The sequence below is a fragment of the Oncorhynchus clarkii genome, chromosome 3 (genome assembly GCF_045791955.1).
Source record: "Oncorhynchus clarkii lewisi isolate Uvic-CL-2024 chromosome 3, UVic_Ocla_1.0, whole genome shotgun sequence".
Taxonomy (NCBI): domain Eukaryota; kingdom Metazoa; phylum Chordata; class Actinopteri; order Salmoniformes; family Salmonidae; genus Oncorhynchus; species Oncorhynchus clarkii.
Window position 1 is genome coordinate 1,495,244 of NC_092149.1, and position 11,628 is coordinate 1,506,871.

At 44.3% G+C, this 11,628-nt stretch overlaps 1 protein-coding gene across 1 annotated transcript; it reads left to right on the forward strand.

Annotated features, from left to right (window-relative positions):
- Window positions 1-1,397: 1,397 nt before the first annotated feature.
- On the forward strand, window positions 1,398-4,744 carry LOC139386485 (protein LRATD2-like). The gene is made up of 2 exons (XM_071132053.1): window positions 1,398-1,610; window positions 1,788-4,744. Exon 2 carries the CDS (start codon window positions 2,017-2,019, stop codon window positions 2,848-2,850), a length of 834 nt encoding a protein of 277 aa, XP_070988154.1. The 5' UTR covers window positions 1,398-1,610; window positions 1,788-2,016; the 3' UTR covers window positions 2,851-4,744.
- The last annotated feature ends 6,884 nt before the right edge of the window (window positions 4,745-11,628 follow it).

The following is an 11,628-nucleotide window of genomic DNA, read 5'->3' on the forward strand; positions in this document are numbered from 1 at the left end:
GTGTCCTAACCCATGTGTCTCAACCCTAATCCATGTGTCCTAACCCATGTGTCCTAACCCATGTGTCTCAACCCTAACCCATGTGTCCTAACCCATGTGTCTCAACCCTAACCCATGTGTCTCAACCCTAATCCATGTGTCCTAACCCATGTGTCTCCACCCTAACCCATGTGTCCTGTCCTAACCCATGTGTCTCAACCCTAATCCATGTGTCCTAACCCATGTGTCCTAACCCATGTGTCTCAACCCTAACCCATGTGTCTCAACCCTAATCCATGTGTCCTAACCCATGTGTCCTAACCCATGTGTCCTAACCCTAACCCATGTGTCCTAATCCATGTGTCCTAACCCATGTGTCCCATCCCTAACCTTAACCCTTGTGTCCAGGCAGGCAGGCAGGCAGGCAGGGCAGGACAGGGCAAGACAGGACAGGACAGGACAGGACGGGACAGGACAATACAGGACAGGACAAGACAGGACAGGACAGGACAAGACAGGACAGGACAAGACAGGACAGTCTACAGAGGCACCAGGGGGACTATAACACACAGGCTTCATTCGGTTGGTAAAACACCTGAACAGTTGGTCTTTGAAGCAGTGTAACACTCTTCTCTGAGGCCTGCCAGGCAGACAGGTGGGGAGACATTCCTTCTAGGGACAGACACCTGAAATCAAATGTCAGGTTTCAAAATAAAAAGGAGTGTTGTATTGGATATCCCCCTTCTAGGGACAGACAACTGAAATCAAATGTCAGGTTTCAAAATAAAAAGGAGTGATGTATTGGATACCCCCCCCCCCCCCCCCCCTTCTAGGGACAGACAACTGAAATCAAATGTCAGGTTTCAAAATAGAAAAGAGTGTTGTATTGGATATCCCCCCCCCCCCCCCCCAGTCACCACTCAGCAGACAGACAGATAGGAGCCACTCTGCACAACAACAGCTAAAAATAAAGCACTGAGTCAGTAACACAATCTGAAACTGTAAATAGACCCTGGGTGACCCAGTCTGTTGGTTATCTCTGCCGGTCTATGAAACCAGTAGGTCCATAGGAGAACACCTGTCATCTTGTTCTAATTATTATCTTTGGTCTCTAAATGATCTTCTGCAGGCTTCAAACCGTTCTGCAGCCTTGCAAGGCCAAGTGTGCATCAAGTACAACAACAACAAAAATGCAGGCTAGGACATCCGGTTAAAAAAAACACAACAAAAAAAACAGATATGGCAAACCGCATGTGCATCTGGTGAACATATGGCATAAACCAAAAACCCCACGTCGGTTTTGCCCCACGATAAGGAGAAGGAAAACAAATAGGAAGTAATGCACGAGTATAGGGACGTGGTCTAGTGGTTATCACTTGTTGGACGTAATAAATGTGCGCTGTCTCTTTAAGAGACACGCCGTCGCGATAAAGCCGTGGCGAGGCTCGCTGCAACCAGCCGGTAGTTTCAGTTCACACAGAAACCACGGTGGAGGCGGCCGCGTGTAGCCGGAGTCTTCTGAGAAAGGAGACCGAAAACCAAGCTGTAGACAGTTATATGTCGTTTCCTGTGGATGATAATAACGAATGGCTCGTCGGTGATGTACTTTCAATATCTACAAGACCTTGGGGGTGAGTAAAAACGCCGTTTATTTTCTTGATTTTAAAATGCCTGCTAACCGGTTTAAACAGGTGCATACACCTGTTTGAAATGTTGACCTACTGCTCTCAGAGTTTAACGGGACAATGTCAAATATCACCACCTTGGACATTTTAAAAACTCAAACATGCCTCTCTCTTTTTCACTAGGTTGATATCCAGAATCTTTTTGGACATCATCCCGGTATTGTATTTTTGACCGGAAGCATTTGATGATGGATTGGAACCGTCCCACACCTTGAAATAAGTCCTACCCGGATCGAATTACCGGTCGTGTTAGGTTTCCTACCTAAAGCACCGACCTCACCGACCTCCGCGCCTGGAACAGGTGGAAACGTGTCATTGATTTTGTTGTTGTCACCACCCACCTGGAAGTGGCATGGGTAACCAGGTTGAGAAACTGACACATCTGACTTATGACAATGTTCCGACCGCAGATCCGAACGGGTTTGACACGGAGGATGAGCTGGGGCCCCGGATCGGAGTGTCCTACATCTTCTCCGCGGACGACGACGAACAAGAGGAACGTGTTGACGGACCGGACAAGGATCAGAACGAGGAAGAGAAACAATACGATAACTGCAACGAGCTGGAGTGTGTTGTGTACTACCGTGACGAATCTGTGTACGAGAAAAATCTCAAACTCTCTGATATGAGCACGTATTCGACTGAGAATCTTTTAAACAAGTGCATACCGGGGGATTTGGTGGAGTTCGTGGCTACGGGCCAGTACCCTCACTGGGTTGTGTACGTGGGCGACTTTCAGGTCGTTCACCTGCACCGGGCTGAAATCAAGAATAATTTCCTGACAGATGCCAGTCAGGGAAAGCGAGGCAGGATAGTTAACGGGCTGTATAAATTCCGCGCTCTGCCTCCGGAGGTGGTGGTGCAGAACGCGGTGCAGCAAGTAGGAACGAGAGACCGAGAGCTGGACTGGAGGAACTCTGAGTGCTTTGCTGCGTGGTGCAGGTTCGGGAAGAGGGAATTTAAAATAGGAGGAGAGATCCGTATCGGAAAGCAGCCCTACAGGTTGAAAATGTTGTTTTCTGAAAAGAAGAGTCACGTCCTTGAATTTCAGAGTTTTGACGACTTGATCATGGAGAAGAGGAGAAACGATCAGATAGGCAGAGATGCGGTGACGCAAGAGTTAGCGAACCATCTCAACGCAACCGATGCGGAAATTAAGGACGACTTTCATCAGAGTGTAAACTGAAAGACCCCAAGAGAAACGGATAGTAATGTCCAGTGGAGGACTTGGGCAGCGTTCAGCTTTAGGATACAGGAGCCCACGTGACTAGAACACTGTTGGAAATCCTATTTTGTTTTTTTGGCGCAATGCCGTGCGCCTTTTTATGCATACCAAAGCATTTAAATTGGTTTGAGACGAAGTAGCAACTCAACCAATGAAGTGCATTTAATTTACCAACAGTTTCTACCTTGAGACAAGGACACCTTGAAACCCACAAACATTCCTGTCTATACTGAACAAATATATAAACTCAACATGCAACAATTTTAAGGAATTTACTGAGTTATGGTTGGTATAAGAAAAACAGTCGATTGAAATAAATTGATTAGGCCCTAGTATATGGATTTAATGTTCACTATCGGAGGTAAACAAATATGCATCTGTTGGTCACAGATACATTTTTTTTTTTTTTTTTTAAATGAGCCTCAGGATCTCGTCACGGTATCTCTGGACATTCCAAATTGCCCTCGATTTAAAATGCAATTGTGTTCGTTGTGTCTGTCTGTAGCTTATACCTGCCCCATACCATAACCCCACCGCCACCACGGGGCACTCTGTTCACACAACGTTGACGTCAGTGAACCGCTCGCCCACACGACGCCGTACACGTGGTTTGCGGGTTTTGAGGTTGGTTGGACATACTGCCAAATTCTGTAAAAACAACGTTGGATGTGGGTTATGTTAGAGAAATCTAAATTAAATTATCTGATAACAGCTCTGGTGGACATTCCTGCAGTCAGCATGACAAGTGTACGCTCCCTCAACTTGGGACATTGTGTTGTGTGACAAAACGGCACTTTTTTTTTTGTGTGTTTGTGGCCTTTTTATTGTCCCCCAGCACAAGGTGCACCTGTGTAATTATCATTCTGTTTAATCAGCTTCTTGTTATGCCACACCTGTCAGGTGAACGGATTATCTTGGCACAGGAGAAATGTTCCCTAACAGGGATGTCAACAAATTTGTGCCAGAAAATGTGTGTATGGAACATTTCTTGTCTCTTTTTATTCCAGCTCATGAATCATGGGAAAAAACACTTTTACACGTTGTTTTTTTATATTTTTGTTCAGTGTAGCTTCAAGTCGTCCCATATGGACTGGTCACTGTTGTTTTCTACCCATCTGAAGAGGAGCAAAGCCTTTCCTATAGCCTTTCATATCTGTCTGTTTCACAACGTTCTCCTGGACAACCCCTGGTGTTTTAGACCAATGGAGAGGGAGCAGAACATGTTCCTGTACAACCCTGGTGTTTTAGACCAATGGAGAGGGAGCAGAACATGTTCCTGTACAACCCCTGGTGTTTTAGACCAATGGAGAGGGAGCAGAATATGCTCCTGGACAACCCCTGGTGTTTTAGACCAATGGAGAGGGAGCAGAACATGCTCCTGGACAACCCCTGGTGTTTTAGACCAATAGAGAGGGAGCAGAACATGCTTCTGTACAACCCTGGTGTTTTAGACCAATGGAGAGGGAGCAGAACATGCTCCTGGACAACCCCTGGTGTTTTAGACCAATGGAGAGGAAGGAAGCAAAACACGTGACCCATTTGACATTTCACTTTCCGGATTCCCTACTGTGACTTTATGATTCCCTTTCTGACCTGTCTGACTGGTTATTGTATTCACAACCACAATTCTGTGTGTCCCAAATGGCTCCCTATATAGTGCACTACTTTTGGCCAGAGGCCTATGGTCCCTTGTCAAATGTAGTGCACTACTATACAGGGTGCCATTTGGGATGTTTCCTGGCTGCACTTTAATCTATTATTGATTTCATGGGTTTTTTAAAAACTTTTTTTTTTTTTTTGGAGGTGAATGTTTGTATGAGGAAATATATGGAAATAAATATCTATTTAACCTAAATGCATATTTTCTTACAGCACTAGTCTGTTGATTGGTCAACTGCAAAATGGTAAATGTATTTCTATTCAATTAAAAACCAGACATTGATGGCTGGTACTGTGTAGTTTTGCATTCACACCCAAAGTCAGGTACAACCCCATTACTTTATCTCCCTGAGCAGGAGTCATTACTTCATCTCCCTGAGCAGGAGTCATTACTTCATCTCCCTGAGCAGGAGTCATTCCATTACTTCATCTCCCTGAGCAGGAGTCATTCCATTACTTTTTCTCCCTGAGCAGGAGTCATTACTTTATCTCCCTGAGCAGGAGTCATTACTTCATCTCCCTGAGCAGGAGTCATTACTTTATCTCCCTGAGCAGGAGTCATTATTTTATCTCCCTGAGCAGGAGTCATTACGTTATCTCCCTGAGCAGGAGTCATTACTTCATCTCCCTGAGCAGGAGTCATTACGTTATCTCCCTGAGCAGGAGTCATTACTTTATCTCCCTGAGCAGGAGTCATTTCATTTCATCCACTACACAACCATTCCAACATTTTCCCTTTGCTTGTCTTCCACAGGTGTTCCATTTGAGTTGGAAAGAAAGTGAACTGGGGCAGTGATACATTTTGATTCAACCTCCAGAATAGCTGAATAACCTCCGACATCTTGAATGCTGCTTCACTATCTCCCAAAACCCTTCACCCCTCAGGGTGTTCTGTTCACCCCTCAGGGTGTTCTGTTCACCCTTCAGGGTGTTCTGTTCAGCCCTCAGGGTGTTCTGTTCACCCTTCAGGGTGTTCTGTTCAGCCCTTCACACTTCAGGGTGTTCTGTTCACCCTTCAGGGTGTTCTGTTCAGCCCTCAGGGTGTTCTGTTCACCCTTCAGGGTGTTCTGTTCACCCCTCAGGGTGTTCTGTTCACCCTTCAGGGTGTTCTGTTCAGCCCTCAGGGTGTTCTGTTCACCCTTCAAGGTGTTCTGTTCAGCCCTCAGGGTGTTCTGTTCACCCTTCAGGGTGTTCTGTTCAGCCCTTCACCCTTCAGGGTGTTCTGTTCACCCTTCAGGGTGTTCTGTTCACCCCTCAGGGTGTTCTGTTCACCCCTCAGGGTGTTCTGTTCAGCCCTTCACCCCTCAGGGTGTTCCGTTCAGCCCTTCACCCCTCAGGGTGTTCTGGTTTAGCCCTTCACCCCTCAGGGTGTTCTGGTTTAACCCTTCACCCCTCAGGGTGTTCTGGTTTAACCCTTCACCCCTCAGGGTGTTCTGGTTTAACCCTTCACCCCTCAGGGTGTTCTGGTTTAACCCTTCACCCTTCAGGGTGTTCTGTTCAGCCCTTCACCACTCAGGGTGTTCTGTTCAGCCCTCAGGGTGTTCTGTTCAGCCCTTCACCCCTCAGGGTGTTCTGTTCAGCCCTCAGGGTGTTCTGTTCATCCCTTCACCCCTCAGGGTGTTCTGTTCACCCCTCAGGGTGTTCTGTTCAGCCCTTCACCCCTCAGGGTGTTCTGTTCACCCCTCAGGGTGTTCTGTTCAGCCCTTCACCCCTCAGGGTGTTCTGTTCACCCCTCAGGGTGTTCTGTTCACCCCTCAGGGTGTTCTGGTTCAGCCCTTCATCCCTCAGGGTGTTCTGGTTTAACCCTTCACCCCTCAGGGTGTTCTGTTCAGCCCTTCACCCCTCAGGGTGTTCTGTTCAGCCCTTCACCCCTCAGGGAGTTCTGGGTTAACCCTTCACCCCTCAGGGTATCCTGTTCAAGATGTTAAACTAGTTGGTGCTGTTCCTTTGTTGACATCGGGGTTGTTAGTTTTGCTTTAAGCAGGATTGTTGCACAAAGTGTTATGTTATGTAAAGGTGATTAGTTACTGAGCTTTTACTAAGCACCTTTCTGCCTGTCAGCAGAGGCCCAGAGACGTGTTTCAGCAGGTTACCAGGATTACTACACAAAGGCACAACATTTATCTGCTTCCTCTAACAAAGGTAGTCTCTGTTTTCACTGTGTGTGTGTGTGTGTGTGAGAGAGAGACTGCTTCTCTGCATTCTAATGCTGTTTCTTTTCCTTTAGCTAGTTTTGAGCGGTGATTGTTTTGCGCACACACACACACACACACACACACACACACACTTGCACAGCCAACCGCTGAGGCCTTGTTATCCCTGTTGTCAGAGTGACGCCTGAAGCATTTTAAGTCACGTGGTGGGAGAGACCCAGCTCTTGTTTGTTTTCCAGTGTTGTATTTGCACTGAGATAACAAGGGTTGATCCGGGGGGAAAGGCCCATCACGTCATCTCTGACCAGGGTTGATCCGGGGTAAAGGATCGTCATCTCTGACCAGGGTTGATCCGGGGTAAAGGCCCATCACCTCATCTCTGACCAGGGTTGATCCGGGGTAAAGGATCGTCACCTCCTCTCTGACCAGGGTTGATCCGGGGTAAAGGATCGTCATCTCATCTCTGACCAGGGTTGATCCGCGGTAAAGGCCCATCACCTCATCTCTGACCAGGGTTGATCCGGGGTAAAGTCCCGTCACGTCATCTCTGACCAGGGTTGATCCGGGGTAAAGGCCCATCACCTCATCTCTGACCAGGGTTGATCCGGGATAAAGGCCCGTCACCTCATCTCTGACCAGGGTTGATCTGGGGTAAAGGCCCGTCTCCTCATCTCTGACCAGGGTTGATCCGGGGTAAAGGCCCATCACGTCATCTCTGACCAGGGTTGATCCGGGGTAAAGTCCCGTCACCTCATCTCTGACCAGGGTTGATCCGGGGTAAAGGATCGTCACCTCATCTCTGACCAGGGTTGATCCGGGGTAAAGGCCCATCACCTCATCTCTGACCAGGGTTGATCCGGGGTAAAGTCCCGTCACGTCATCTCTGACCAGGGTTGATCCGGGGTAAAGGCCCATCACCTCATCTCTGACCAGGGTTGATCCGGGATAAAGGCCCGTCACCTCATCTCTGACCAGGGTTGATCCGGGGTAAAGTCCCGTCACCTCATCTCTGACCAGGGTTGATCCGGGGTAAAGGATCGTCACCTCATCTCTGACCAGGGTTGATCCGGGGTAAAGGCCCCTCATCTCTGACCAGGGTTGATCCGGGGTAAAGGATCGTCATCTCTGAGCAGGGTTGATCCGGGGTAAAGGCCCCTCATCTCTGACCAGGGTTGATCCGGGGTAAAGGCCCCTCATCTCTGACCAGGGTTGATCCGGGGTAAAAGATCGTCACCTCATCTCTGACAAGGGTTGATCCGGGGTAAAGGATCGTCATCTCTGAGCAGGGTTGATCCGGGGTAAAGGCCCGGGCTCACACCCACTAATGTAATCAACATTCAGCCAGTTGAAACACGTTTCCACGCGCTCCCCGGCGAGATGAATCGAACACCCACAATGCTTTAGTTGTTTTGCTGCAGGTGAGGCCCATATATATATATATATATATGATGACGTGACTGGCCTTTACCCCAGATAAATATGTGTTGTACTATAATGTGGTGCATTTTAATGCTAAACATCACTGACGTTGACCGACTGAAATGTGAAATACCACCTGCAGTCCAGACGTATTATTTTATCAGATATTACAGGGATTATCAATGTTACTCACTAGAACATAGTGCTGAGATACTACAGGGATTATCAATGTTACTCACTAGAACATAGTGCTGAGATATTACAGGGATTATCAATGTTACTCACTAGAACATAGTGCTGAGATATTACAGGGATTATCAATGTTACTGAGTAACTCACTAGAACATAGTGTTGAGATATTACAGGGATTAACAATGTTACTCACTAGAACATAGTGCTGAGATATTACAGGGATTATCAATGTTACTCACTAGAACATAGTGCTGAGATATTACAGGGATTATCAATGTTACAAGAACATAGTGCTAGATATTACAGGGATTATCACTAGAACATAGTGCTGAGATATTACAGGGATTATCAATGTTACTCACTAGAACATAGTGCTGAGATATTACAGGGATTATCAATGTTACTCACTAGAACATAGTGCTGAGATATTACAGGGATTATCAATGTTACTCACTAGAACATAGTGCTGAGTGAGATATTACAGGGATTATCAATGTTACTCACTAGAACATAGTGCTGAGATATTACAGGGATTATCAATGTTACTCACTAGAACATAGTGCTGAGATATTACAGGGATTATCAATGTTACTCACTAGAGCATAGTGCTGAGATACTACAGGGATTATCAATGTTACTCACTAGAACATAGTGCTGAGATATTACAGGGATTATCAATGTTACTGAGTAACTCACTAGAACATAGTGCTGAGATACTACAGGGATTATCAATGTTACTGAGTAACTCACTAGAACATAGTGCTGAGATACTACAGGGATTATCAATGTTACTCACTAGAACATAGTGCTGAGATATTACAGGGATTATCAATGTTACTCACTAGAACATAGTGCTGAGATATTACAGGGATTATCAATGTTACTGAGTAACTCACTAGAACATAGTGCTGAGATACTACAGGGATTATCAATGTTACTCACTAGAACATAGTGCTGAGATATCACAGGGATTATCAATGTTACTCACTAGAACATAGTGCTGAGATATCACAGGGATTATCAATGTTACTCACTAGAACATAGTGCTGAGATATCACAGGGATTATCAATGTTACTCACTAGAACATAGTGCTGAGATATTACAGGGATTATCAATGTTACTCACTAGAACATAGTGCTGAGATATTACAGGGATTATCAATGTTACTCACTAGAACATAGTGCTGAGATACTACAGGGATTATCAATGTTACTCACTAGAACATAGTGCTGAGATACTACAGGGATTAACAATGTTACTGAGTAACACACTAGAACATAGTGCTGAGATATTACAGGGATTATCAATGTTACTGAGTAACTCACTAGAACATAGTGCTGAGATATTACAGGGATTATCAATGTTACTGAGTAACTCACTAGAACATAGTGCTGAGATACTACAGGGATTATCAATGTTACTCACTAGAACATAGTGCTGAGATATCACAGGGATTATCAATGTTACTCACTAGAACATAGTGCTGAGATATCACAGGGATTATCAATGTTACTCACTAGAACATAGTGCTGAGATATCACAGGGATTATCAATGTTACTCACTAGAACATAGTGCTGAGATATTACAGGGATTATCAATGTTACTCACTAGAACATAGTGCTGAGATATTACAGGGATTATCAATGTTACTCACTAGAACATAGTGCTGAGATACTACAGGGATTATCAATGTTACTCACTAGAACATAGTGCTGAGATACTACAGGGATTAACAATGTTACTGAGTAACACACTAGAACATAGTGCTGAGATATTACAGGGATTATCAATGTTACTGAGTAACTCACTAGAACATAGTGCTGAGATATTACAGGGATTATCAATGTTACTCACTAGAACATAGTGCTGAGATATTACAGGGATTATCAATGTTACTGAGTAACTCACTAGAACATAGTGCTGAGATATTACAGGGATTATCAATGTTACTCACTAGAACATAGTGCTGAGATATTACAGGGATTATCAATGTTACTCACTAGAACATAGTGCTGAGATATTACAGGGATTATCAATGTTACTGAGTAACACACTGGAACATAGTGCTGAGATATTACAGGGATTATCAATGTTACTGAGTAACTCACTAGAACATAGTGCTGAGATATTACAGGGATTATCAATGTTACTCACTAGAACATAGTGCTGAGATATTACAGGGATTATCAATGTTACTGAGTAACTCACTAGAACATAGTGCTGAGATATTACAGGGATTATCAATGTTACTCACTAGAACATAGTGCTGAGATATTACAGGGATTATCAATGTTACTCACTAGAACATAGTGCTGAGATATTACAGGGATTATCAATGTTATATTACTAGAACATAGTGCTGAGATATACAGGGATTATCAATGTTACTGAACATAGTGCTGAGATATCAGGGATTATCACTAGAACATAGTGCTGAGATATTACAGGGATTATCAATGTTACTCACTAGAACATAGTGCTGAGATATTACAGGGATTATCAATGTTACTGAGTAACTCACTAGAACATAGTGCTGAGATATCACAGGGATTATCAATGTTACTCACTAGAACATAGTGCTGAGATATTACAGGGATTATCAATGTTATTGAGTAACTCACTAGAACATAGTGCTGAGATATTACAGGGATTATCAATGTTACTCACTAGAACATAGTGCTGAGATATCACAGGGATTATCAATGTTACTGAGTAACTCACTAGAACATAGTGCTGAGATATTACAGGGATTAACAATGTTACTCACTAGAACATAGTGCTGAGATATTACAGGGATTATCAATGTTATTGAGTAACTCACTAGAACATAGTGCTGAGATATTACAGGGATTATCAATGTTAATGAGTAACTCACTAGAACATAGTGCTGAGATATTACAGGGATTATCAATGTTACTCACTAGAACATAGTGCTGAGATATTAAAGGGATTATCAATGTTACTGAGTAACTCACTAGAACATAGTGCTGAGATATTACAGGGATTATCAATGTTACTCACTAGAACATAGTGCTGAGATATTACAGGGATTAACAATGTTACTCACTAGAACATAGTGCTGAGATATTACAGGGATTATCAATGTTACTGAGTAACTCACTAGAACATAGTGCTGAGATATTACAGGGATTATCAATGTTACTCACTAGAACATAGTGCTGAGATATTACAGGGATTATCAATGTTACTCACTAGAACATAGTGCTGAGATACTACAGGGATTATCAATGTTACTCACTAGAACATAGTGCTGAGATACTACAGGGATTATCAATGTTACTGAGTAACTCACT